Genomic DNA, 27956 nt, shown 5'->3' with positions numbered 1-27956 from the left:
CCCGCGCGCAGCGGGCTGCCCCCTGGCGGCGGGCGGGGCCCGGCCTCTCGGGCCGCAGGTTCGAATCCCGCCGGGGGCGCGTCCCGGGGCGGGGGTGGGAAAGGGGCAGGGCCGTGAAACACCAGCAGCTGCACGGATTTTCCCGTTATTTCGCGTATTCTCGCGGAGCAGCGCGGTCCGTGCGCCATGAGGAAGGGCTGGAGGTCAGCCCGCCTTGCGGCGTTTACCCGGGGCCACCGCCGGGAAACACGGACGGGCTGGAGCGTAGTTCCCTGCTCCAACAGCCCTGGGGCTGTTTTTCTGGAATAAGGGCCAGAAGAGGAAATTCCCAAAATAACCCATTAAAATGCAGTTTATTGTTTGTTTTACCATAGCACCTTTAGGATTTTCAAAGTGTTAAACACAGACAATTACAGAACTCTCAAAAAAATGATTTAACTTAGAAAACCTTCATGACAAACACTGCCCCATGAGCACATCGCACATAAATAGGATACAAAAGAGAAAAATAAAAACCAAGTTTATTTTTGCCCTCATAAGAACCATTTACTGGAACAAACAGGGCACTAGAGAGCGCGTGAGTTTTAGGGACTCAACACATGGAATTCCTGATTTTCCCGAACAGGCAGGCTGGTTCCACGAAGAAGCTGAGTGTTCATAGCTGCTCTTTAATTGGCTTAAGACCGAGTCAGTATTTCATGCACACGCTGAACGCGCTCGGCGTTCACACCAAGACCCCAACCGAAGCACCGCTGAGGTTAGATCACAATCTTTCCTTTGAATTCACATGGTTTTGGCTCAGTCCTGGGGATGTTCAGGATCAGGAAGTAAGCGTGAGAGGAGTACAGCAACACTAGCATCACACTCAGAAAAAACGGTGAGGATTAGAGAGCATGTAAGAATCAAGTTAAAAAAACCAACAAAATCATTATTTCTGGTATAAAACTGTTCATGAACATTGTAGATATTCAGGAGACAACCTCTTGTAAGTGTAGAGCCCAGGCACTTCAGTTATTTTCATCTTCACACTTTTGGTGGGTGGACCCTCTCCCATTGTCCTGTCATCCAACGTATCAATATGATGTTCAATAGTTTAAAAAAAATTATAAAAAAGCCCCACAAACAAAAAACCTCACATGATCTCCCCAGCAAAGAAACCGATGAAAAGGAAACATGACAGGAAAAGAGCTCTTACAAACATTAACATGATCGACAAACCGCTGACAGGTTTTAAGAGCTGAAACCATCAGGACCTTACAGGATGAAAAGGACCTTTTCCATCATATACAAAACTATCTGGTTTTGGGGCACAGCTTCTGGTGCAATGCCAGCCTCCCAACATCAAACCAGTATTGCTGATACCCTACACTTAGGACATACGCCACCATAATTTTGTCATCTCATGCTGCAAGGAAAAGAGGAAAACGTCTCCTGATAACGACCCTGAAATGCCAACCTATTTTCTAAATAACGTATGGCTTTGAAATAGGTCTCCTTTTGTGCTTGGAAGCAGAGGTGCGGGGAGAGCATTGTCCTCATGGAGAAGAACGAGAGCGGCTGGGGGAGCCCAGCAAGGCACTTTCTCCAAAAACATTGGCATAGGAAGACTTGAGGAACTGGACATAGTTTTGCATGCTGCGGTTGGTGCTCTCCGACTGCTCCAACCGATCCTTTAGATCCTGAAGGCGGCTTTCATACCGGCGCTCTGCCTACACGGAAAAGCACAAAACACAGGCTGAAAGACAGCAACGTTCATTCTATTCATGTTAAAATTAAACTGTTCCCCAGAAGTGCTGAGAAGAGCAAGAATTGGCACAGCAGTAGATGACATTACCATAGATGGTGCTATGATACCTGTAATGTGAAGAAATCCTTTCCTCTAGAAGAGAAATTGCATTTTCTCTCAGATAACCAAGCACAGTAAATGAAGCTGAAATCTGTCCATGATATCTGGTGCAATTCTCATTTGAATATAACAAAGGTCTGATTCTTTTCTTACACACATGTAAATTTAGAGCAAGTTCATTTAGATCATTTAGCAAGTAAGAAGCAAATGAGAGTCTACATTCCTGAATTTGTGACATAACAGACATGTCATATCACACGTCTGTCATGGACACATACAGCAGCATGTCGTATTCAGACACAGCTCTGCACAACTTTTGCAGCAATCCACAGGACCTTGGTTTATGAACTCCAGTTGCTGCCAGGACACCACCAACACAGCAAGAGTATCCCTTGCAAGTCACTCACATCGTCTTTGCTCCGACGCAACTGGTTCAGCTCTGTTTTATTCCTACTCAGTTGTGTCTCCAAATCCAACACCTTGGACTGAGCTGCCCTCTCTCTAGATGTTGCTCGTTCTCGAGTTTGTTCCACCTACGTGTTAAGAGAACAACAACTTTGTTAAAGGGTTGTCTATGGAAGAATGATCTTTCCCTACTCCAATGGCCACAGAAGCCCTGTAAAGTTTAATTGGGCACATTCTCATACCTAAGCAGCAGCTCAGTCCTGTGCTTTCCTCTCTTTTGTCACAAACTGGAGCACAGGGTTCAGTTTTTCAATGGTTGAAGTGCTGACAAACAGTACCAGCACGTTTTATTATTTGTATTTCACTGAACATGATTTTCATGAATTTGGTCATAGGCTGAGGAGGTATTTCCAGCATTCTCGCTGTTCCCTTTTTACAGTCTGGGTAGTTTTGGGAAAATTCACAAACACAAGAAATTACTTACTTGTCTTTTGGCATCCTCAATGGCCATCTCCAGCTGACGTGCCAAGGAGCTACATTCACGGGTCTTCTCCTCTAGCCGCAGCTGACACTGGTGGATCGACTCCTCACGTTTGGCTATGACCTGGAGGAATTCTATGTTCTGGGAGCTTGTTGTCTCTAGTTTTCTAGGTTAAGATAATAAGGGAAGGAAACCTATTCATTTCAAATGGAGTGTGTTTCAGACTGCGTTTTTGTCACATTCTGGCTAGTCTGGGAATAGATTCTATTCCTCCTTGAAAGGTGAGAGCCCAAAGAAACGTTTCGCCATTTCTCAAATCAAAATTTCAAAGATTGAAGGACATACAGAGCATCCACATACCTGCATTTTCCCAGACACTGTCACTTAAAAGAATTTATAAACATGGGTAAAAATACTGTAATATGCAGTAATCTCAAAATTGGCAGGCTAGATTGGACAAGGAGCTGGTTATCTGCTGTGTACGCCATCATCCTTTCTAACAACATTCATAAAAGGTGCTGCAAAAACCTATTCCTCTCTCCAGTGGACAGCTACTGATTAGAGATCCTTGTGGGACAATCAAATGCACAGAATCCTGGAGGCATGTTGGGGACAGGAACAAGACTGAAGCTGTTTCAATCCCCTGAAAAAATGAATGGGAAGAGGATGGAAATGGAAGGTTAAGAGAGCAAGAGAGCCTAATATTTCTAACCTTTCTAGCTCCTCCACCTTCAAGGTGAGCTGCTTTTTTTCCTCCTGGGCAGACTGGTACCTCTCTCTTGTCAACTCCATTTTGTCCCCCTGGAGCTCAATCTAAAAATCACAGTAAGCAGTTACTTTATGGAGTAGTCACTACACACACACGACCAACCATTAAAATGTATGCAGCGCTCCAGAAGGAAACATACTCAATTCATCATTTCTGGAGAGCCCCAGAAAAGGAACAGTGGATAGAAAGGCAAAGCACTAAACATCCATTTTGCTGGTGCTTCAAATCAATGTTTGGAAAGGTGTGAGAAAATTCTTCCTTCTGGCAAATGAAAAGCCAGGTCCATAAACGTTTGCATGCAAGCAGCCACCTGCAAGCACAGCGAAGCACACGCATTAAAAGCAGCCACACACACGACAGCAGCCCACAAAGGCACTACAGCCCGAAATACCGGAAAGGTTCATAATTCCCATCCAAAGTAAAGCAGTCAGACTGCGAGATCGTTTGCTGTGTCTTGAGGCATGGTTGTAGAAGCCATGTCTGTCTGTAATTGTCTTGCAATACCTATACAGTCCTTCTGGGGATAAAATACAGGGACTGGGAAAACAACCTGAAATCAGGGTGAGAAAACAAGGTTGGGACAGCAATGTTAGCAGAAAACCACAGGAGGGAAAGCTGACATGATGAGGGAAGCAACAGAAGCGAGTGTTGGCATTGCTGCTATTCAAGTCCCAATAATGTTCTGCACCAAGGGATGAGAAACCTTTCAAATAGTAAGGAATGCTACTAGCTACGCCACTAACTTCTTGCACAAAGACATGGCACACACCTTCATTTTGCAGTGCATGTTTAATCTTTTCAAAAAGAGATGAGAACAGAGACGAAGTTTGAACCTTCCTGTGATTAGAGATTCATCTTGGTCTCAGACTTGCAGATTGCAGTGTTGCAGGTACTTTCTGCCAGTCCCTTACCCTCTGACGAAGATCTGCAATCATGACAGACAGGTCCACTTTCTTCTTCTCATAATTCTGAAGCTGCTCCTGACATTCTGCTAGCTGTGTCTCTGTGATCTTTAGGATCTCGGGCAGCTTTTCCAGTTCAGCAAGCCGGCTCTGGAACTGCTTACGTGCCTACAGGCAAAGAAGAGAACATGAGGAACTTTCAAATGTTCATAAGGTCAAAACTAAAAAGTTTCTCAACTTCAACGAAGCTTTGTTAGTCTGCAACCACAATGACACTGTGTGGATATTTGGCCAATGTTGGAGTTCAAAGACTAAGGTCTTCTCCTACTCCAAAGACTTTCTCTTAGGATTTGGCATTCCTTATGGATGAATATTTGGATCCTGGGCTTCAATTTTACTAGAAGCTTGCTCTTTTTTGAGGACAGCTGTTCCACATCAGAAAATGGTGTAACTTGCACAGTTCATTGTTCTAAATCACTATTTCTGCAGCAAAGGACACATTAAGCAATTTAAACATCTCTGAAGAACAACATACAGTAAAAAAGAAGCTGCTAAATGTTCAATAATTTTTGCAGAATAAACAAGTCCTGAGAAGAACTAATGGAAAAGGTAAACTCAGATAAGCCTTTTATTTCCTATGCACAGTTATTTTTTACTAAATTCAGAACATTAAGATCCATTAACATCTACGACATATCAGTCTTTAGAGGAAGAGTTACCAGTTCAATCTCCTTGTTCATTTCATTCTTTAATGTCTTGTTTTCCTTATCACACTTCTCCAGTTTTGCTGTCACATCGTCCGCTTCCATTCGGGTCTTCAACACCTGGACACATAAAAAACCCCACATACTTTATCTGTTATATATAATTTTCAACAAATGGGCAATACTTGGGAGTAACTAAAAATGCTGAAAGATCAACAAGTTTCTTGACACACTAACCACCACCCCAGAACTGTATTTGGTAGTTGACTTTCTGCTTCTGCCATCTGGATCATTTGGGCTTTATACCAAATGTTCTGCCCTTTTGTCTTATCTTTCTACTACCACAATATCCAAAATCCCCCCCCAAAAAAAGCAGACAAGGAACAGTACTTGCCATACTAAAAGGCAGAAGAAAGCATCTCACTATTTTCCTTTACCTTTTGAAAAGGAGCAGGGAAAAGTGAAATAATTAAAACTAGTCCTTTGTTTTCCATTAATCAAGATCTCTGCTGTGCGAGTCAGCTCTTTGTAATGACCAAGTTATCAGCACGTAGTGAGGAAGGCAAGTCTGGCATACAGCACATGGCAGCCTGGATGCTACCATTTAAGAAAAAGTAAGGCTAAGAGAGACAAAAGAACCAAAACCACATGAAACTGCAACATCCTCCAACAGCAAACAAAGGGTTAAGGTGTTACAGAACAAGCCACAACAGTGAAGGAAGAAAATATGTTTGTGCAAGGGCTGAAGGTTTTGATGCCTACCTGTGACTTGTAGGTTTCAATCAAAGCTTCATAGTTCCTGACAGAGCTCTTGAGCTGCTGCACTTCCATTTGCGCTTGATTCAGCTTTTCCTCCATTGAGGCCACACTAGCCTGAAAAATGAAAACATCTTCCATTGAGTGCTTGGAAGTAACTGCCACGCTAGCTGTCTAACATTGTCCAGACTAAGAAATAGACTTTTGTCAGTGTAAGGTGACAAAACTTTCCAGACTTCAGTGGATTGCCAAATTTACACCAGCAAAGCACAGAGGTTTGCCATGGATGTGCTATCTTTCCATTTGCCTGAATGAGCTGTGCTACTTGGATTAGGGCCACTCCTTATTTGGATCAATGCCTAGCTTTCCAAGAAGAAATTTATGTAGGTCAACTACAAGATCACCAGTGGTAAGAGATGACAGGAGAAATATGCCAGCCTTTTTTTTTATTCTGGAGATTACCATTTTGTCTGCATAAGTTACAGTTGTTTGTTCCCTGGCCAGCAGCATCAAGGTGTACGGACAAAATGTAAGATCCCAACTGGAAGAAAGAGTACGTGGATAGGAGATGTTCTTAGCCAAAACAAACCACAGTCTTCCTAGAACGTTCACTTTCTTTATGTCTCTTCCCAGCATTCTCGTCCTATCATACTCAGGTTATGGTAAAATGGTTTGAAACTAACCAGCAGCAATGGGTGCAATTCAGCTTTGTCTTCAGAGGCCAAGCAACTTGTTATAATTTCTTTTTTTTTTTTTTCCTTAGCATTTCAGCCTCAAACTCCTAGGAATAACTGACCTTTAGCCTTTCGTTCTCCACTTTGAAAGAAGTGGTCTCTGTAGTTTGTTGATGCAGTTTATCCATCAAAGCTTCTCTGTCCTCCCGCATCTTGTCCTCCAGGGCTGTCTGCTGTTCCAGCAAGTCTGCAACACGGCTGCCATACAGAAAGAAAATTAATCCTTAAGTGACAAGAATGAAACTCCTAACCCTTGAAAATTGCTTCAGAAACATGGCTTTTCCCTGTCCTTCCATCTTCCTTCTCCAGATGTACGCACACCCATCTGTTACACTGTTTTACTACCTCAGTCTTCTTAGCCAGCTGGAAATCAACTTGAGCTGCCTCCCTTGAGCTCAAACACACTGCCTCCGAGATACACAGGATACTTCTCTCATCTCGTACCTACCTATTCCTTCCTGGAGCAACAACTGCAGTGATACCAACACATTTATTTAGCTTCAAAACAAAACTGGCATAAACTGAACTGTCTATCCCTTCTAATCCCTTCCATTCATGCACCTCAAACAGATCTCAAAAGAGAGGCATCCTCAATTCTTTCAAAGCATTACAAAATGGCAAACGAACAGAAGTTTTAAGGGTCAGCAAACCCTTAAAAACCCTGCCTTTGCTGTGGCAAGTCAGCAGCAGAAGCCACATCTCTCTGTCTCTCCAAACTCTGTTCTAGTCCTTAGGCAGTGCTGGTGTTGCTTGGATATTTACAAGCAATGAAATTAAATTATTCAATTTAATGACATTATTCAATGAAATTATCCTTGAACTTAGAACTCATCCCCACTCACGCTTGTTTCTCCACACTAGTTTTTATTTTAACCTGTTCAGTGTAACAATTTCCAGTTCGAGGTCACTCTTGTCCTTTACTACTTTGTTGTAGCGACTCCTCCAGGACTCCAGAGTAGACAGCGCCTCAGCAACATAACTGTCCTGTCAAACAAAAGAAATACATGAGGAAAAGAGCAAGGGTGACAAAAACATCACTGGACACAGGATATGCAGACAAAATGCAGAGATACTGATATGAGTAAGCATGATCTGTGCAGAGACTTCACTAAGACTTAAAATATTGAGGACAAGTATTTATTTTTATTCTTCCTGATCTTTCAGAGAGATGTGTTCTCCAACACTACTGTCAGTCAAAAGACATAACAGCAGTGAAAGCATTCACTTGGAAGGCAGATGAACTATCACAAATATAAAGCAAATTTCATTGGCTTTTGTCAACCCTCAGATGGTTCTAAAGAACCAGGTGAAAAATCAGATCTGCTAGTTTAGTATGATCTAAGTTTATTGCACGTCCTAAGTAAAGGACATGCAGCAAATACAGTGACAGCTGAGAAAACTGGATTTGTTCTAAACTTAGCATAAACGGGCCAAGGCATCAAGACAGAAATAAATCTCATTAGTTGAAAGCAGAGACTCTCCCCAGGGCTGCTACCAGAAACCAAAGATTCAGATGCCTGATCTGAAACGAGGTCTCTCGTCCCATATTACGAGGTACCTTTTCTGCTAGCTGGGCAGTCAATTGCTCTGCATACTCTTCACTCCGCTCCGCCCGCTCTTTCTGTGCACGGATGGCTTTCTTCAGCGCCTCTTTACCACGGTCTGCCTTCTGCTTTAGTTCTTTCAGTTGTTCCATGATATGTTCCACCTCTGCTTTATGCTGAGCTTCACTGCGCTCCAGATTCTGCAGGAGGGGAGAAAACACACCACATAGAATAATGTCCTTATACCCGCACACCCAAAGCGGCAACTAATTTCCCAGAAACAGTGGAGAGAGCTGGCCATAAACCCCCAGCCTCCAGCCTGGAGGTACCTGCAATCATATTCCACCTACACAATCCTGTCCTAATGCTGACAGACATGTCAGGATGACATGTCTTTCTTTCCTTCCAAAAGTTTTATTTTCTTCTTTCATAAGCCACTCCCTCGAATACTGAGTTCCTTTCCTGACCAAGATAAATACCCATCTACCAGTCTTTTGATCTACCTGAGAACATTCTCTTTATTAATTGAAATGCTCAGATATAGTAATGGTGCTTTATGTAGCTATATATCTTAACAGAATTAAAGCTCATCTAAACCTTTAACACACATACGTTCATCATAACATCAACAGACACGTTAAACATAAAACTTTGATCAAGATGAACCAGGGAAACTTTCTCCTCCTCATTAAGGAGAAATGTAGAAAGCATGCATGAGTGTGATCGAATACAGGAACTCATGACACGGCATTTTTCCCAGAAAGCAAATTAAATAGTTTATGATCTGGTGTGATGCTTGACTTCTTTTAAATAATTATGTAGTAATTAACATAGAAAAAAAATTATAATCGCCATAGACCTTACGGCTCTGATTTTGCTTCATGCATCAGAAATAAAAAGCTTTTTCTTTTCTTATTTCATTTGAAAAGTACGTTGCGTGTGAGCAATATAAAATCACCAGCTAATATCCCAGGCTGCCAGACACAGTAGAAGAATAATTGGCGAGTGCTACTTCCCTTGTCAGTCAATTCAGATCCTGAGAGTAAAGGAAGAGACAATCCCCAGGACCACTGGAAACGTACCCGCATCTGTATGCTCAGACGGTTGTTCTCAGCTTCTTTATTTCGCAGCTGTGCTTGCAAATGGGCTCTCACAGCCTCCATAGATTTAGAGAGTTCACTTGCTGTCTTTGCTTGATCCTAAACAAGAAGCAAACAAGACACAAACCTTTTCCTTCAACAAGCCAAAAGAAAGAACGCTTTCTAATACGTAACCATTCAATTAAGAGATCTGATACTATCTCCAGCCACCTCCACTTTCCTCAGATGGACCCTCACAGTTCCTCTACCCACGTGCAACAAATGAGTAGCTATTTATTTTATATCAGATGTGACTAACTGGCCTGAAAATTTATTCTAGGGCAAAGCATCCTTCATATCTGATCTCTTCCACTACATTCCTTTTTCACTTCCTGAACAGTGGAACAGACAAATTTGACATCAGGCAATTCAGTTGTAAGCCCAAGCAAAGAGAATGCTACCTGTTCATCTTTATAACAGATGTCTTATTAGCAGAAAATTGAATCCACAACTGTGTGGGAATAGGTAGCTGCCAGTCTAGTTTTATAAGCAAGCCAGTCACCTGGACCCTTAAAAAGTAATCATCTGTAAATACAAATCCATATTTCAGAGTATCTGTGGTTCTACAGAACTGGCAGGTGTAGCAGGGAGAGGAAAACAGAAAAAGGAAACTACCTTTTCTGTCTGTATCTGAACGGTAAGATTGTCCACTTCATCTTCTTTCTCCTGAAGCCTCAGCTGAAGTTTCTGGAAAACAAACTCCACTTAGATGTTAAGTAACACCACATTTAGGTTGGCAGGTGGAGGGAATGAGGTGTAAGTGCCTCCCTCCTGAAACCCTCTGATCCACAGCATGTTCTGCCCAGTATCCACAGCAACAGCACCCTCAGCCCTGGAAAAACAGTCTGCATTCTCCTTAAGCAGAAAGCAGAATGGCTACGCATACATTTGTGTAACAGGGCGTAGGATACCCAGTCACGAACGAGGACCTGACAAGACTGTATACTCCACAGACAAAAAAAGGACCCTACCTATGTGTCACAGTAAGTTTTATAACTTCTGTCAGCATAAGAACTCTTTTCTCAGTTTACAGGTAAGGAACTGAACAAAAACTGGCACCAGGTCACACACTCACTCAGTGACAGAAGCAGATACAGAAAGCTTACTCTCTTTCTGCTTGTCTATCTCCAAGGATAAAACAATAAGATGATTTCCAAACTGAAGAAATCTATTCTGACTGTCAGATGGTAGACATTTTTTCCTCTCACAGTTTTCTTTTTAAAGAAATACATAGTACAATTCTTGTTTTGTACGTTTAGTACCAAAAAAAAAAACTAAGCAGAATAATTTGTGTTTGAACAGAATAACATAATGAGACAGGCTTAAGTTCTCCTTTGTAGATTAATACTGTAAATCCTAATGGTGCTCTTATATGTAAGTCTCAGTTGTGCTATCCCCATTCTAAGCCCCTATATTTCAAAGGCTATGAAAATCTATCCACTTTGAAATGTAGGTTGTTAACCAGGGGAGCAATATAGTGGCTCTGATTACCACAAAAGCCGAAATATCCTTTAGTGGTCTAAAAGGCATTGATGTAAGAGTTGATGGCTGAAGACAAGACAAAGAAGAGCTTGTAATTTTAGATCTCTCTGCTTTATCGTTAGAAAAAAAATAATTTTGGGTTGCTTACCACTTTCTCTGCATCTGAGTCAGCCAGCCTTTTCAGCAGTGCTCCTTGCCGCTCCAATATCTTCTGAGCATCCTTCTACAAAAGAAAAACACAACAAAAGTTATTAACTAAAAAGTCAATTTTATACAGATTCTTTAGATGGAATAGACAAATCAACTGTTTTCCCCCCAGCTGCAACAGCAATTCTCAGAAGCTACTCAGCAGCATCAAATTTGCTAAATATTTCACGTCATCACCCATCTCAGAAAGCTTTTCCACTTCTCACAGTCAAAGATAATGAAGCGCACGATGGTAATTTAAGATCTTTCAGAACTCTCACTACTCAGAGAAGGTCACATGGAAGAACTCAGCCCTTTTATCCAGCCTCACTGGTGGCTGAAAGAATTGTTACCACCAGCCTGCTTTTGCTCAAATGGAATACAAACTACAGGAAGAATAGCAATTTCATTTCTGCACTGCTCCTACAAGCAGTATAGAATTGTTCTGTGCAAGCAGTACAGAATTGTTTACAATTTCTCTGTTATTGCTTTTACAGCCTACAAAAAAAGTTGTGAACATCCTCAGGCTCCCATTTGCTACGGCCACATCTATTCCTCAGACTTCAGCCAGTGCAGCTAACTGGAGATGACTGAAGATACAGCTGTATCCAGATGAGAAAGAGTTGGCAAGACAGGAGCACCTATACCTTTGAACAGTCAAAGACTTAGATGCCCTCCCATCCTCACAGCAGAAGAGTCAGTCTTACTCTACGACATAGGCAGGGATGAAAAAAACCCTTATCCATCCTTTATGACACCAGGTCAACAGCAGGATTGGAAAAAAAAAAAGAGGAGTTAAAAGCTCTCAAACTCCATTTCAGTGCACAAGACAACATGGCTTCCTGTAACCATCCAAGTTCAAGCACACAGTGCTGCTCACCTCCCGGTTGTGCTGCTCTCTGAGAAGTTCTCGTAGTGTCCTGTTGGTTTCTTCAAAGGTGCTCAATTTCTGGAGCAGGAGCTCTTTTTGCCTAGTCAGTGCATTAATGTCTGAGCTGCTCATGTGTTTCTCCTAGAGGAAAACCAAAAACAAACCAAACCAAAACACACAAAAAAAGAAAGAAAATAATTATTCCAATGGAATTAATGTATGAAAAAGTGCAACAGTCAGCACCATGTGTGCAGAAGATGACTGGATGCTGCAAGTAAACACCTCAGTTCCAAACAAAACTAGCAAACACCTTAAGCATGTTAAATCCCTCCACTTTTCCTTACATTTTTCTGGATCAGCGACTGTAACATTACATTTTTAAGACAGCCATATAACAGGACAACGTAGTAAAGTCAGGAACAAAAAAAGGACAACACCTACAATGTTGAGTCTCCCAATTGTATTTTTCAGGGCATGGATCTGCCTGGCTGCTGCTGCTCCATCCCTTTCTGCCTCGCTCAGCTTGGACATCAAACACTCCTTCTCACGCTGCAAGTATTTCTTCTGTAGCCTGTAACGAGAATTCAGCCATCAGAGAAACAAGCGGCTTTGACAGCTGGACCAGCCACTGTTGATTACAATTGATTTGGTCAAAACTGATAAAACCCCTCAAATCAGAGGATAAAAGTTCTAAACAAACACTGCTTAAGATTTACCCTCTTTCAGTGTGGAAGTTGTTGTGATGGAAGACAGTAAGTAGACACCAGGAGCTTGATAGGCCCACAGCTATGAAACAGGAATTTAGAGGGGACAAACTGGGCTTATATCGAAACGTGCACAAACTATTAAACCCAAAACACAACGCTGTGCTTTTCCTGGGCACTTAAGCCACACCAGAAATAAGACTCCAAATGGCTGAACACGAAACAGGAAAGCACAAGATAGGCAGCTCCAAGTTTTTAGCCAGGGCTTGTAATCTCAGAAGTATTCACAAAGTTTTCTGAAAAAGGAATACACAGTATCAACTTCCAAGTGATCCTTCTTAAGGAAAAAATAAAACTAACTCTCTTAAAACACTAGTGCCCCCTGGAGACACAGATTTCCCTAATTCTTTAGATACAAAGCAGATACAAAAACATCAGACTTGGAGACCTTCGGGGTCACTAAGAAAAAAAAATTATTCAGTCCTCTCAGGGGCAGTCACTCCTGTCTCAGTATGATTTTCACAAAGGACAAAAATTCTCTAATTTTCAGCTCCATGTTTACTAATTTCTTGTTCTACCAATACAATCACAATTCAAACAGCATCTCAACCTTCAAAACATTAACTGCAGAGCTAGGATGACCGTCCAAGTAGGGCACACAAGGCAACCACTCTCAGGTTCCTCTCAAAGTAGTTTCTTCCATTCCAATAATCATGCTAGAGCCCTCTCTGTAGCTATCGCCATCTGCAATCCAGGATACAAACTACAACCTCAAATACTGTTGGCAATACAGGAGGCAGGTGCCCTGTCAATACCACTACTTGCAGCAGCAATGGAGAACTGGAGCTTTCTTACACAGTCAGGTCTTTCTCTTCCTTGATGCGCTCAATATTGCGCCTGAGCAGGGTATTCTCATGTTCTGTTTCCACCAGCTCCTGTGTGACCTCGTTCAGTTCTTCTTTCTGCTCCTCAATGAGACGCTTTGTCATTTGCTGCTGTTCTTCCTTTTTCTGCAGCTTGGCCTGATGAAGATATTTAAACAGAACTTCAGGCAAACCAGGTGCTTTTAAAATTATACACTGACTCCACATCTCAAACCAGTGAACCAGCTATTCAGCTGCTCCAAACGACAAAGGACCATGCTTTTCCCTCCCACTCCAGATACTTCCAGACTGTTCCTGTGCACAAAGGGAATAATTCATCTATTGCCTGGAAATACTTCCCATCTCACAAACACAGGGAAACACAAGCGTCCTGGCTCTAAGTCCAAAAATTGTCATCAGCCATGAGACACGTGACAGACCTCAAACATGGCAGGAAAGGAGCTCTGGTAGCTGTTCACATGCTGGCAATGGTTCCCATTGCTTCACTACTGCTTTGGGAGAGCCAGGGAACAGGATGAAATCAATCTAAATAGCCCCTGTCATTTTGTTTCCATCTACCCGTTTTGGACTACTCAGGAGGTTCTGTGGCAGCTCAGTGTCACTGCTGGCAGTGTGACTGGAGGTGTGTAAAGATTACTCAAGAGCAGAATGGGGCTCAGAACTTGACTACTGCTCCTCATGAATGACACATGCATCCCGTTTGGCAGTTAAGAGCACTGCAAACAGTTGAAGACATGCACTAAGAGAGAACATAGAGGAGGGTTGAACTACTGTACCAGACTTGTCTCTTTTTGCAGATAAAAAGGTCACTGGAGACTCTTTGGCTTGTACAGAATTAAAGCTAACAAAATTAATGTGATCTCACACCATGGATTTATTTAAATGATAGCATTAACCATTCATTCAATTCAATTAACTTAATAAAAGTATCAAAATTATTTTTGTTTTGCAATCATGCAAGTAATTCCATTAAATTTTGTAGCATAAATGGAAAACACTTACTGTAAGAATCTACTTGTCTCAAATCCTGTTCTTGTCCACCAACATGAACTTCATGTAGTTTTGAGTAAAATAATAAGAATACAAGATTTGCTACTCTCGATGTTAACTCAAAGTTAAAAATGCATTTTGCCCCCACAATAGAGCATCTCAGGAAATCTGGAAACATCTCCTACCCATTTTTTAAATAGTGTCAAGTACAAAAGAGACTATTTATCTGGACTATATGACATCACTGGGTTGCACATTTTGAAACAGAATCAGAAGAAACAATCTTGTTGAGGAAGTGGATTCTTTGACAATAAAACACCATCATACTGTATTTTTCACCTTCTGGAAGGATCAGTTTTCAGATTTGGGGCTTGGGCAGAAGGCAGATTAGTTGGAAACCGAAGCACAGCAACACCTTACTGAAAGGATAATGTTTTAAAGTGTTTCATAGTAGGTTTGGTGAATTGCTCCCTAGGATAGTTCAGCTTTTCTAAACAACTCAGATTGGTGAGCTTGCTAAAAAACATAAAATCAAAGGCCTGGGTAGTCTTCCATTGCAATAAGACTTGACTCTAGCCTCCTCTTGCCCAAGGATCAGCAACAAAGTTTGAGTCAGTAGGTCTTTACACTGCCTTCTCACCTCATTCTTCAGCGTTCCCACCGCATTCATCAGGCTATCTATCTTCTTTTCATATTCATTCATTTTGCAGTAAACAGCATCCTCCTCATCTGTAGAGAGGTCACTCAGGTGCAATACTGACAGCATTTTTTCTGAATCTGGAGGTGTAATTTCTAGGCGGTGAGTTGGTCCCTGGTAGAAAATAAATGGGCATAATTTTTTAGTATAAAGTTGTAAATAGTGTTCTAACCCTAACTCTGCCAAAAGCAGAGACCAGGTCACAGTGCTGCAATAAGGCTAGTAAGGAAAAAAGTGTTTGTAAACAGCTCTTCCGTTTCCATTAGGGAAAGGTCAAGAATGTAGAAAGACTAGAACAGAAAAAGAAGAAAAAATAATGAAAGTTCAAATTCTCATCTAGGAAAATCCAGGAATACGAAAGGCAAAACTATCAACTCATGAGAAAGAAAATATTACACAATACTATACAAATGCTCCATGCTTTGGAAGAGACCAAGAACAGCAGTCCCTCGCTATGCCTCCAGATAGGATCTTGAAGGGGAGTAGTAAAAATACAATAAACAAAGAAATTTGTCTGGCTTCTAGAGGCAGAAAGGCATGATATGGCCAAAGGCTGCTACTTAATTTCCAAATTTTCTATATTAAAAAGTGAAAATGATTTATAGAAGACATTTAAAATGGATGGCAGGTGACAGTAGCCTTTTTTGAGATCAGCCCAGGTCCCTCCCTCACGACACAACTCCTCTCCTCAACCTCAGACAAACCTGAAAGCTTGTTTTAAAGAACAAAATCAGCCATACCTCCCATTTGCAGGTGGACTCTCGGATAGAAGTTTTGCCTGGGGGCATCCAGGGGGCCTTAGTTTTCACCCGGACAGTTCGGCTTGTGTTCACGGTATCCCTTTTCATTTTCTGTTTCTGCTTTTGCTAAAGAAAGAGAAAATAAATACGTCACAGACTTTTTTATGCTTTAAAGAACCATTTACGATTTTTAGTGCTGCAAAACTAAATGAAAGTTCATTCTTACAAAAACATCACATAGAATTTCACATGATACATCAGGTCAGATGAGCCAGCAGCCATCCGAGGAGGCTAACACCAGCCAGAAGGAAAAGTTACAGAGATGTAGTACGTTCTTGCACTCTTGTCTATCACGTAGCAACCCTGTTATGTCACTGGGATACCTGCACTTGGGATATGCTGAGAGCCTTACCCAACAGGCCAGTGGTGGGAGACTGGGGCAACAGGGAAGGAAGTCTCCTGTCTGGAGATCCACAAAAAAATACCACAATACAACACATTCATGTGAAGAAGGAACAACTTGGGAGATCCCTTCTCTGTTCCAGATTCATCTCACAAAAGAGCAGCTCTATCATTTGACAACAGCACTACCAGAGCAAAAAGAACAGTGTGGCATGGTTGGTTATGAAAAGCCTCTGCAGTGTTTTCCCTGCTTTGAAGTCAATCAATAGATTCACCTTTATTTGCATCGAACTCGAGGTGCTCTAACAGAAGCTGAAGTGGTTTTGCACCTTAGAGAAAAATCGGATATTCTAAATATTCCCTAAAAGCAATTAATTAATAGAAGTAATTGATTTCACTGTCAGGCCCTACTCCATTATGATAGTTGCCATCAGCAACAAACTCAAAATTAACAGAGGACTTAGAACAGGACATCTGCACATAAGGAAGAACGAGTTAGCAACTTCCATCACCTTTTAAAAACAATTTTACATAAACATGCAACTACAAAAGAGGATATGAGATAGCTGGAAACTCAGCTTCGGTATTGCCTTCTACCTACTGTGGATAAGGCTAGAGAGATCCTCTTTGCTGCACAGCTCAGCAGACTGAGAAGGTGCTGAAAGTCAGAAGGTGGTTTGAATCCAGACTCTTTTTTTCTAAAGACATTTATTTTAATATAATTGAGATGGAATTTGAAATGCCTAGATATTACCTTTCCACAAATCTTTCCTACAAAAATAGGGATGAAGCCAAAGAAAAAACATTACAAGACACAAATCCAAGAAATAAAAGGAAAAAAAAATCCCCCAAACCACATCTCACTGGAAGCAACACTCCTCACAATCACACACTAGGACATGAAAAGCAACTATATATTCTATATCAGACTTAAATCATCTCAAACACAGAAGACGTGTTACTGAGAATTCACCATTGAACAGGAATTCAAGTCTTACAGTTCTAATACAACGGTAAAACAGACCTGGAAGGTTCTGTGGTGCTTCTAGGACCGTTCACCTTCCTCTCTGTAGCCCTTACAAACACCCAGCTACACATTCCTACCTGGCATTTGGCCGGAGTGGTTTTCTGACCCTTTTTAATATGGACATGGACAGGGGTGTTTTCATCCACATGGACGTGCAATGGGGGAGATGAGGAACGGTTCTTCATGGCTCTTCTCCCACAAATGGAAAAGGGCAATACAATGAAAGGAAACCTGTGAATAAGGAAACTGGAAATAACAACATTTCCCTCTGTGCTAGAGAGCCACAACGGCCAGCCTTAGTTAAAGTTCGAGCCTTCTTTCAGTAGCATCTGCCATTTTGAACCGCAGTGTTTTGCTGTAAAGCTAGGATTGCTACAAATATTTTCTCTGCCTCTGGTATTTTCTGCTTTTAACATGGTTATTAAAGACCAAATACAGTTGGATTGATAGCAGGTGTCTGTAAGAGTCATTGTCATTGAAAGTCTTGGAGCAAGAGAGCAAATCAAGGGATCAAGGGTTCCAGTAACCAATAAAATTTCATTATGGAAAGAAATTTGAAGGGGGGGAGCATTAATTTAACAGTTTAGTTAAGAAAAATCAACATGAAACCATCATATCCTTCCATCCTAGAACCCAGAACCTGTAAATTCTTTCATATGTGCTTAACTTTAAGTATCTTTTTGAAGTTAAATAAATGCTTAAAAGCTTTTAGGTCATGGCCTTTCTTTCATCTTCAGAAAAAGGCACAACCTTAATCAATATCTTACTTAACATGGAAAAGCCTACAGATGAAAAGTTAGAGTCATCACCTTTGAGCTTAATGCTTTGGTTGAGTTAACGGTATAATGCAATCACCAATCCTACAAAAATCCACCAGTGGCACTAATCTGCTTCTGGCAGAAAGATTTTTGCCAGCCTAGGTAAAATTACTTACGGTTATTGTAAAGCTTTTTGTTCTTCTTGACTGTGCACTCTGTGCAGAGACTGAAGTCACTTCATTGTTGTTGGACAAGGGACACCTGAGACAGAAATAATAAAATGACCACTAATAGGAAAAGGTGCCAATTTCTGAACATCCTCCTCCTTTCGATTTAAGGCAACATGCTGGCTCAAACACATAAAATTTATGAACCCCAACAACAAAAGTTGATGTGTCTTGGCTTCCTCTGACAAGCATGGGATGAGGGAAGGACCAACATTTTAATTCCTTACATATGGATGATGAAAGATGGTTTAAACCTTGGAAAACGTTTCGTACAATCACATGATGGCCTCACTCAAAGAGTTACAAACCTTCAAATTCTAACTGCAATTTTCAACCAGTTTGATAAGGAAACAAGGTTTGAAGAGTTCCAAGGCTCCTGTATATCCCCTCCCAAAACCCAGACCCTCTCTGAATTCTGCCACCGTCTACAAATTCTGTAAAACTTGATAGAAACGTTGAGGTTCTAGATTTATACAGTTTTGCAGGCTGAAGAGATGCAATCAAATTAGCGCTCATGCTGAGGGAAATCCAGCACCACAGAGACTCGTGTCGCAACACGGTCACTGCCCAGAAAATAAGCGTACTGCTTGGCTAACCAGTAGCACACGCAGAACTGGGAGTCAGCTACAGCATGAGCAGCTTCTTGCCTGGTGGCACTCGGGGAACTTGAAATGAGAGCAAGGGAGGAGGGATCGCCAAAGGACTAATGTCTATGAGGGACTGAAGAAGTGGTGGTATTTCAGGCTTAGTTAGCTAACTTTATGATAACATTCCTTCACAATTTGCTATGTAAGAACAAGAGTTACAAGTAAAACACTACTTGTAACACAGCAGAGCAGGATTTTGTACCATACTTCTGCTGGACTAGAATTTAGACCAGTCTGTATGGCTCATTGATCCATTTGTCAGCTTGCCAAGGTTCATGTAAAAAACCTACTCTAAATAAAACTAATAATGGTACTGCATCTGTTTTTAAGCAGTACGTGTTTAAACAAAACACTCCTGTCAGATTTATGAAAATTTCAGAAGGGAAGACGTAGCAGTACTCCCCTTCATCAGGAACAGGGAGCGACAGTTTTCTGAAGGAACAGGATTCCCCAGGTTCTAGCTATGAACAACTCCAAACACCACTGCGTGTTTTAATCCTCTTCTTTCCAAAGAAAGGTCAAACTGTCCCCAGGCCCAAACGTGTGCAGCACTGAGAACTCGCTGAGCTTGTGAATCACGAGTGAAGCCCAAATGCTGTCTCCCGGCTTTCCCCACCAACGGGATTTATTTCAGAAGTTTCAGTAACTTCTCCTGCCATCTCCGGAGGGTTTTCAGGGTGTGCGGCCACCTCGGGCTGGCAGGGACTCAGTCTGGGGTCAGTGTGCCGCTCGGAGGCCAGAGCACGGCTTCACCCACCGGGGCTGGAAACCCCCCGAGGCGGCACCGCCCCCGGCAGCCCACCGGAACGCCTGCCCCGATACCACGCGCGTTTTCCGTTACATAGTGGAAGTCGCCCGATAGTTCCCGCTTTCCCGCGCAGGGAAAGGCAGGAGGTACTCCTCACCACTGACACGACGGAAAGACGCCGAAGGAATTATTCCCGGGGGCTCGGGCAGCCCCGCGGCCACACGGAGAGGGGACCCCCGCCCTCCTCGGCCGGGCCCCTCACAGCGCCCAGCGGCCCCGGCCCCCTCACCGTGAAGGGCCGCGCGGGGCCCGCAGCCGCGGCCGCCTCAGGAGGTCTTCGGCGGCGGCGGGAAGGCGGCGGGAGGCGCTGCCGCTGCCATGGAGACCCCGCGGCCGCGGAGAGGGCTGCAGGGGGAGGCTGCACCAGGGGCAGGCGGCGCCGCCGCACTTCCGGGCCCGCCGCCGAGCCGCCGCGCGCGGCTCCCCCATTGGGCGATTCAAACGCGCCTCGTGACCCGGCCCGCCGCGGTGCCGTCACACGGCCCCGCCCCGCAACGGCCCCGTCGCCATAGCGACGCGGGGCCCCGCCCGGCGCCGCGCTCCCCGGCAGCCCCGGCCGCCCCCGGCCGCGCTCCCTCCGCCCCGCAAGGCCCGGCTGACGGGGCGCAGCTCCGTCGGGGCTCCCGGGCGAGGAGCCGGCCCGGCGGAGGCAGAGGTGCGGCAGACAGCGCGGCACGGCCGAGCGTCACCGCGCTGCGGTGTCAGATCCCCGTTTGACGTGCGCTCGCGCACCGTTCTGGCCGCGAGGCGCTTTTCCTCCATCGAGGGTTTATCGAGGTGGATATTCCAAGGGATCATAACGGGTCTCTTTCAAGCTCCTGTCCATGCATGTTCGATATATTTTTTTTTTTAAAAAGAACGACATTACCTGCTTGAACTTTGTTCTCTTGATACCGTGGAACAGAAATTCCAGAAAACAGATTTTGCAAAATACAGCAAGTCACAGACCAGCAACCCAGCTGGTGTTACCATAAACGTTCCTCCCCACACCCCCCCTTTATGTCTGATCATAACTGAATTTGTAATTAGTCTCATATTTGTAAAAACCCAGCACCTCCATCACCACCTTTGTTGTTTTAAGGGTGCCCCCTCGCCTCTCCCCTCCAACAGAACCCGCACCACACCAGCAGCTGTACCACAACTACGCACCGACTTCGGCTGCTCCTGCACTATCGCAACAAACCAGCTTCTCTGAAACCCGTCTGTTCTTCTGGAGAAACACAACTTTCTCCAGGTGACCACGAAGGAAAATGAAGCGTTGGGCTGCACAGAGGATCACTCCCACTCAAACCCACATTGTCTCTCACAGTGACAAACGTATTTCACAACATCACCCACAGCCACGGCTCCCAATCCTATTGCTACAACGGCAAATCCCTTGTTACTCTTGCATGACAGAAACATCTAGAGATGCCGCAGGCATGCAGATGGCTCTTAATCCTTCTTTTTCCAAAACGAGAACAAACTGATTTTCAGGGGTATTCCAGAGAGACTTAATGCAACACCAACCTTTAAAAGAACAGCTCAGCATTACTGATTTCCACATAGGGTTGGCTTTCTGGCTGTAGCGAGTAAGTAATAACTCACAGATGTCACAAAGGGCACAGGAAGAAGCAAGACTTTATCCTTGCAGACCGTACTGAGAGAACCGTTTACATGGAAGAGTAAAAGCACACGATCGGACAAGTGCAGCCTCGTTTGTGTCACAGGAAGGATGCCACTCCCAGTACCACCGATTGCTCCAGTTCCCTCAGCACTGGGCTTACAGGATTCTATTGCAGGAAAAATTGCCACTTGAAAACTAGTATCCAGTGTCTCAGTCAGGAACACCCTTCCGATGACACGGCTGAGCAGCGGAAGACAGCCTGAAGCAGAAGCTGCTCAGACCTACCGTACCTGACATGGCTGCAACACTCGCTAGCCGAGAGCGCCTTGCTTCTACATTAACCTGCTCCGAGCATGGCGCTCGCCCAAAAGGAGCCTATTTACTGTGTTCTTCAGTTCGGAGCTTCTCCTTTCCAGCAGCATCCAAGATCCCTTCCTTTTACCTGTCCCAGACGTTCTGAACACCGTGTTCAAACATACAGCTGGATCCCTTCCGCTCACTGGCACTTGATATTCTAAACAGGACAGCCTCTGCTCCTGTGTATCAGTCCATGAGGTGTGACCAGTCCATTCAACTCTTAAAAAAGAAACGCCGTTCCTTCTGAAGTGTTTTACCATGCAAGTACTTCAGGAAGGCAGCTGCAGCTGGCATCAGATGGCAGCTGCAGCTTTTTTAATGACTTCTTCCATGCGCAGGTACCAAGGCTGAATCTTGGTGTGAACCATCATGTCATCAAAGGCTTCCAGCCCTTCCATGACTCGGAGGACCCCATACACCGCCTGTGCCAGAGGATAAAGATCAGAACAACACTGAAAGAGTCAGCAGTGGAGAACGCATTGAGGTACCAAAGAGAGCAAACAGCTGAGGCAGTAAGGCTCTTTTCTTGTCCTACCATCTACTCCACCACTCTGATCAGCAAGGAAGACTGAGTAGGCAGAAAGGTAGTTAAGAATATGCATATTTTTCCATGAGGAGGCAGCAAGAAGAAAATCAGGATCTACATGCAGTTATGGGGCAAAAGTTAATCCCATCTCTGCACCAAGCCCTGGTGTGAAATGGTTCACCTGCATTCCAAGGAGAACTGGTGGTGCAGGGGATGAATCCTGCTCTGCTCTGCACTGCTGCCTGCAAAGGAAACCCCAGCAGCACTGAGTGTAATAAGACTTGTGCAGGTGTGAGGCTTTATTCACCAACATGCACAAGCCAGAGCAGTGTCCTGGCCTCTAACCTGCTCTCCTCATGCTTCCACATGATCAAGAACATCCACCTGGAGATGGCAACTGCAGGTTCCATCTCAGGAAAATGTTTATCTGGAGGAAAACAACACATACCTTCGTATGTGTCCTCCTCATGTGGGAATTGTATTACTGCACAAAGGACACGGATAACGAATCTTACATAACTCACCTTCTGTGTCTGTATTGGTACTCACCATTTCACATGGATAACCAACTAGATAATTTGCAATACACCTAACAATTAATGCAGAAATTAACCTCTTACCAAGTCAGCAAGGTTGGGCTGATTTCCACCCATGAACGGTCGATGTTTGCCAACAGCTTTTACCCACTCATTGACAGCTTCATACAAGTCTTCTCGGACATTATCTTGAAGGTGATGTCTGGATAAAGAGAAGAACTAGTTAGAAGACACTGGTTTGTTCCTTTCTTTAACCTTTTATCATCTCTCATCTTATGGGCTGGTCTTTGCCTGGGAATAAGGAAGGTATTTGAGAGTAAAGGGGGCAGTCAGTGATTAAACAGTAGATGAGTAGAGGGGTTCAGTTCCTCCAGTTAAAGTGATACAGCTGTTACTCTCATTGGATTAAATGGTTTGGTTTAAAACACTGAGGTTCTGCCCTTTGGCATCTGGGGTTCACAGCTAAGGAGGTTAAGGAGCTATTCTTCTGGTGTACTTGGTGCTCAGCAGTACCAACCTTTTCTTCAGCCTCTTGCTAACAAAGAACATAGCAACAGCCCCCATGTACTTGGCAAAGAAACCTTCCACAGTGCCAAACTTCCCCTCACGGACAATGTAATCAAAAGATGCCAAGGCTTCTCTCGGAGTACGGTAAACATTGGGGGAGATGAGGTGAACAAGCCAATCGTCTGCCCATTTTCTCCACTTCATTTCTTCCCTGCAAGTATTCAAAAGAGACTTTTCAGTGAATGAGGTACAGATTGCAGGGCTACAGAAGGCAGACAGAATCACAGTGGCATTAGCCAGAGGTCCTGCCAAGAACAAGTGTGTCAAAAACTCCTGCCCAGCCTTGTGCTCTGGTGACCTCTCTGAAATGCACTCAGGATCATTATCTTTGGCAAGGCTACCCCAGTCTCAAACTAAAATTAAGACTAAGAGCATTAGCTTCTCCTCCCAGTATGAGAACTAAAGCAGAAAGGGAAAGTAGCACTCCGTTAACATTCCCCTGTGACATAAAGGAAAGGCCAAGAAGGAAACTGGAGGCAACTGAAGGCTGGCATGACCATGACGGTGGTAACTAGGCCATCCAACAGCATTCTTTCAAATTATGTAAGAAACACAGCAAAACCACTCTAACTACTGAAGTTTTAAACACTAAGGGGTGTGTGTGACAGGACTGCCAGCACTGGTAGGATTTTATGTCTACACCATTCCTGAGTACATCTGGAGGAGGCTGTGACCCTACTTGGAGAGCCCAGAAACTTAAGGGCACTTACACTCTCACTTCTTTGACAGGATAGACTCGCTTTGTCTCCTTCTCATCCAGCATGAGCCAGTATTTATTCCCATACTCAAATACCTCCTTGCCTTGCTCAGTCACAGTTTTCATCGGAGGATAAAAGGACACAATCTCTTCTAAGCTATTCCTCCTGTGGACAGAAACACAGTTAGCACCTGATCTGGCTGATATAAAAACGAGCAAGAGTAAAGCACAGACTGAAAGATACACAATTTAAAATGCGTTATTCTAAAAATAACCATGCAAGGTTTCAAATTCTATTTGAAATAAGTTCTGAAAAGGGACAGGAACAGCTACTTGCAAACAACCATTATTAGGGTGCGCAGTCTTGTCTGCGCCAGAACAGACATTTTTGCAGGCATAAAACTACCCACCATTCTGAACTGCTCTGTAGCACAGACCTAAAGGGCAGGCCACAAGTACAGAAATTTAATTTCATTCTAGATGTTATAGCTGAGTAAATGTAAGCTTAGTTCCAGGACTAACACTAGTCCATGTTTAAGTAGCTTTTGTGCAGAGAGAATCTCACAGGTGAAAAAGGAGTAGTTCTGAAAGGAAAAAGCTTTGCTTTACTGCACATACATCACAAGATACATCGACATCATCCACACCATCAGAGCCAGGGTCAAGTCTGCTGGGCCAAACACCCAGAGCTTCAGAGACCAAGGTCAGCAAGATACTTATGACTGACTCTGAGTCTTCTCAATCTCTAGCTCACTAGGGCCATTTGCATTCAACTCTTCTCTCATCATCCTGTTTTCTTACTTGGAAACGAGATAGGTCTTTATTGCACTGATGATCACCGAGGAGTCATTCAATTGCTGAAAAACAAAATTAAACCAAACTTTTAAAAGAGGCTGGTAAAATTGAAAAGGAAATTCTTCAAAACTCTACATGCTGAGGCTCCAAGTTAGTACTGCAGTCCCTTCTTCTCCCGTGTGTTTCCACGGGAGTCCCTGCACATCTAAAGACAGCCCCACATTCTGATCTCTTCTGTGATTGTTTTAGAGTATCATTTCAAATTTGTCTTTCGTTCTGACAACAGAAGACCTGAGAGTCAGGTACACAGGCCATACTAGTGGGTTTAGGACTTAGGCTCTTGGCAGTGAGGGAAGAAAGCAACACTAACAGCAAAAAATAAAAAGCCAGGTTGAATCTTCAGTATTCTTAAGATCTTATTCTTTTCCCACAATATATAAGCAGTTTCTGTTACTGTTGGTACAAATTACATATCCTGCATAAGAGCTGACAGAAGCTAATCACTGGATTACACAGTCACTACACAAACAGCATGCCTTGTAAGAAAGACCAACAAAAAAACCTAATAAGGCCAAGGCACAGGAAACCACGAAGCAAGAAACAAATCTTAGGCTCTTGAGAAAATAAAAGATGATGTAAAGATTACACTGCATGTGATAAAACACAGAGACATGACAGAAGCAAAGCCTCCAAACCACTGCTTGGGAGGAAATCAAACTTTCAGCACAGCAAGACTTACCAGAGGGCTCCCAGCATTGGCTAGCAGGATAGGCACCTTTCTGTAGGAAGAGAATTTGATCTCTTTCCTCATTATCGGGTTCACTTCCACAATTTCATAGGGCAGTCCATGATAATCAAGAAAAGCTCGGACTTTGCTGCAGAAAGGACACGTTTTATACTGGTAGAGAGTGAGCTTCAGGTTCCCTCCAGGCAGCTGGGAATGAAGAGACCAGAAGTTTCCATTTTCTACTAAAAATATAAATATTACCTTCCTTCCACCCTTATTTTTGTTATGAAGTCACAGTCATTGACATTCAGTTTCAACATCTGACCATCAAAATATCTTGGTTAACAGATTCTTCCTTCCAGCGGCATCACAAACATTCACTTTCTATTGGGACCTAACGCTTGTTTTTCTAAGCATCAATTTAACCTGCTGGGAACTCCTACTCAAAGCCAAAAAAAAGCATTTAAACCCAGACAGCTTAGCCCTCTCCACACAGTTCTAAAACTAAAGAAAAACACAACCATATTTTAATCATCTGTAAATCAATAACAAAATAGCTTTTTCAGTTCAATTTTTTCCCTCTGTTGAGGTCAAAAAGCAGGGAAAGCAGAGAGTTTGCTGGTGATTTTAGGCACGTGCCTGCCCAAACACAGCTTCCTGGCGTTCACCAACAGCTGAGACAAGGCAGGAATAACCCAGGGCAGCACCAACAGTGAGGCATCAGGCAAGGAGGGATGTTCCCAACTATCCTTCAGGGGTCTGACAAGCTACGCTAACCGTTAGTCATACATTTTAAAGCAAGGGCAATCATCTCACTTTTGCTTCTTATTTGCGAGTTATTGGGTCACACAGCCCTGCGTGGCTGCTGGGGAAAAGAAGCAACTCCCAACAGACAACGCTGCTCCACAGCCCAGCACGCTCCCACCTTCTGACTGGAATTCCCTACAGCTCCTGAAGGAGCGCGCAGCCGGGGCCTCCTTTACACAATTTTAAGCCGCTTCCTCACTGAAACTGGAGCAGAAGCCACCGCTGGACCCGCAGAAGCTCCGCGCCGCCCCCCCCCCCCCCCAAGCTCTGTCTCCAGGGGCTCGGCCGTGCCCGGGCCTCGCCACAGCCCGGAGCCGAGGGAAGGGGTGGCGCCCGGGGGCAGAGGCGGCCGGAGCCGCGGGGGAAGGCCGAGGGAGGGAGAGGGGAGGCCGGCGCAGCCCGCGGGCAGCGGGAGCCGCCTCAGGCAGCGAGCGGGGCCCGGCGGCGCGTTACCTCAGCGGCCGAGTGCTCCCGCAGGCGCTGCCGCGCCGCCAAGTAGAGGCCGGCGCCGCCGCCCAGCGCGAAGGCGGCGCCCAGCAGCAAGCGGCCCCCGCCGCCCGCTGCTGCCGCGGCGCCGTAGGCTCGGCGCGGGGCCCGCAGCCGCCAGGGCGGCAGCAGCGCGGCGGCCCGCCAGGCCCTGCCGGCAGCGGCCATCTTCCCGGCACGGCGCGGCGCGGCGGGCGCCGGGGGGCGGGGCTTAACGGAACCGCCCCGCCCCTCTGCGCGTCCCCCGCCCCCGAAGTGGCGGCCGCGGGGCCGCGCTGAGGTGAAGAAGCTCAGAACGTGAGCTCCAGCGAGCTGGGCCGTCCGGCTGCAGGGAGCCGCGACGAGCGCGACCCCGCTGTCTCGCAGTGATCACAAAATCCGCGTTTGCTGATCACGCACCAAAGCGCAAAGTGGAAATAAAATAATCCGTTCTCTGGAAGTACGTGCTGCCCAGCGGGGGCTGCTGCTCTGACGAGCGCGTACCCACAGCGCGAACCTTCGCGCTGAAAGTCGTCATGTTTCTCCTTAAAGCGTGGTTGCGTTCATTAATTGCGCTGCTGTTCAATTGGCCTGTTTGGGAGACGACACGAGCCCAGCTCAGTGCCCCGCAGCGGCGTTACCCGACAGAAAGGAGAAGAGCTGTGACAATGACAACTTTTTATTTCTTCTTTGCCCCAAATACCCACTTAATAACGTTGAGTCCTCAAACCCGGTTTATCTCAGGAGCACTGCTTGAATTAATGCTCTAATTGCAAGTTATTTTCATCCCAGTGACATCTCTCCCGGGGATGAAAAAACCACGCAGCGATTACGTCTCCTCAGGGCGCGTGAGGCACGAGCGATAACGGGCCAAAGACAAGGAAGGGCGAAGCGAATTGTGCTCGTTCCTTCGGGGAAGAGGAGGTTTGAAGGTGACCTGAGGGCGGTTCAAGCCGCTCAAGGGATGAAGCGCTGCTTCACGCCTGCGTTCCGGAGTTCAGCAGCAAAGGCCTCGCTGCTGCGGCCTCAGCACTCGGACGGCCCGGGGGCTCCTCGCAGGTCTCCGCGCACAGACCTGAAGCTGTCTCGGGAGGGAAGCGCCGGGTGCCCGAGGACAACTCTGCTTCGTGCCCAGACGCACCCGCTTGTGCCAGTGCGTGCTGTGGCCGG

At 44.7% G+C, this 27956-nt stretch overlaps 2 protein-coding genes across 3 annotated transcripts; both read right to left on the bottom strand.

Moving 5' to 3' along the window:
- Positions 1–463: 463 nt before the first annotated feature.
- ODF2 (outer dense fiber of sperm tails 2) lies at positions 464–20132 on the bottom strand. Of its 2 annotated transcripts, none has more exons than XM_086624927.1 (20): positions 19933–20132; positions 18198–18282; positions 15835–15960; positions 15038–15208; positions 13379–13545; positions 12261–12390; positions 11829–11960; positions 10911–10985; positions 9896–9967; positions 9224–9340; positions 8156–8341; positions 7472–7581; positions 6660–6795; positions 5870–5980; positions 5123–5227; positions 4413–4571; positions 3445–3545; positions 2736–2898; positions 2254–2379; positions 464–1709 (listed from the first exon to the last, which is right to left on the bottom strand). In XM_086624927.1, exons 1-20 carry the CDS (start codon positions 20130–20132, stop codon positions 1536–1538), a joined length of 2646 nt encoding a protein of 881 aa, XP_086481053.1. In that variant the 3' UTR covers positions 464–1535. The 2 variants fall into 2 exon arrangements, with proteins under 2 accessions (XP_086481053.1, XP_009985384.1); XM_009987082.2 differs by lacking the exon at positions 19933–20132 and adding an exon at positions 17341–17494 and having other exon boundaries at positions 18198–18232.
- A 1088-nt stretch (positions 20133–21220) lies between these two features.
- On the bottom strand, positions 21221–26975 carry PTGES2 (prostaglandin E synthase 2). Its single transcript, XM_086624928.1, has 7 exons — positions 26775–26975; positions 25527–25721; positions 24794–24849; positions 24006–24158; positions 23246–23446; positions 22813–22930; positions 21221–22088 (listed from the first exon to the last, which is right to left on the bottom strand). The coding sequence occupies exons 1-7, from the start codon at positions 26973–26975 to the stop codon at positions 21960–21962; spliced, it is 1053 nt and encodes a 350-aa protein (XP_086481054.1). The 3' UTR covers positions 21221–21959.
- Positions 26976–27956: the final 981 nt, after the last annotated feature.

This window comes from Tauraco erythrolophus, chromosome 22, assembly GCF_009769465.1.
Source record: "Tauraco erythrolophus isolate bTauEry1 chromosome 22, bTauEry1.pri, whole genome shotgun sequence".
Taxonomy (NCBI): Eukaryota; Metazoa; Chordata; class Aves; order Musophagiformes; family Musophagidae; genus Tauraco; species Tauraco erythrolophus.
The sequence above is the reverse complement of the archived record's forward strand: the minus strand, read 5'-3'. Positions and strand labels throughout refer to the sequence as shown.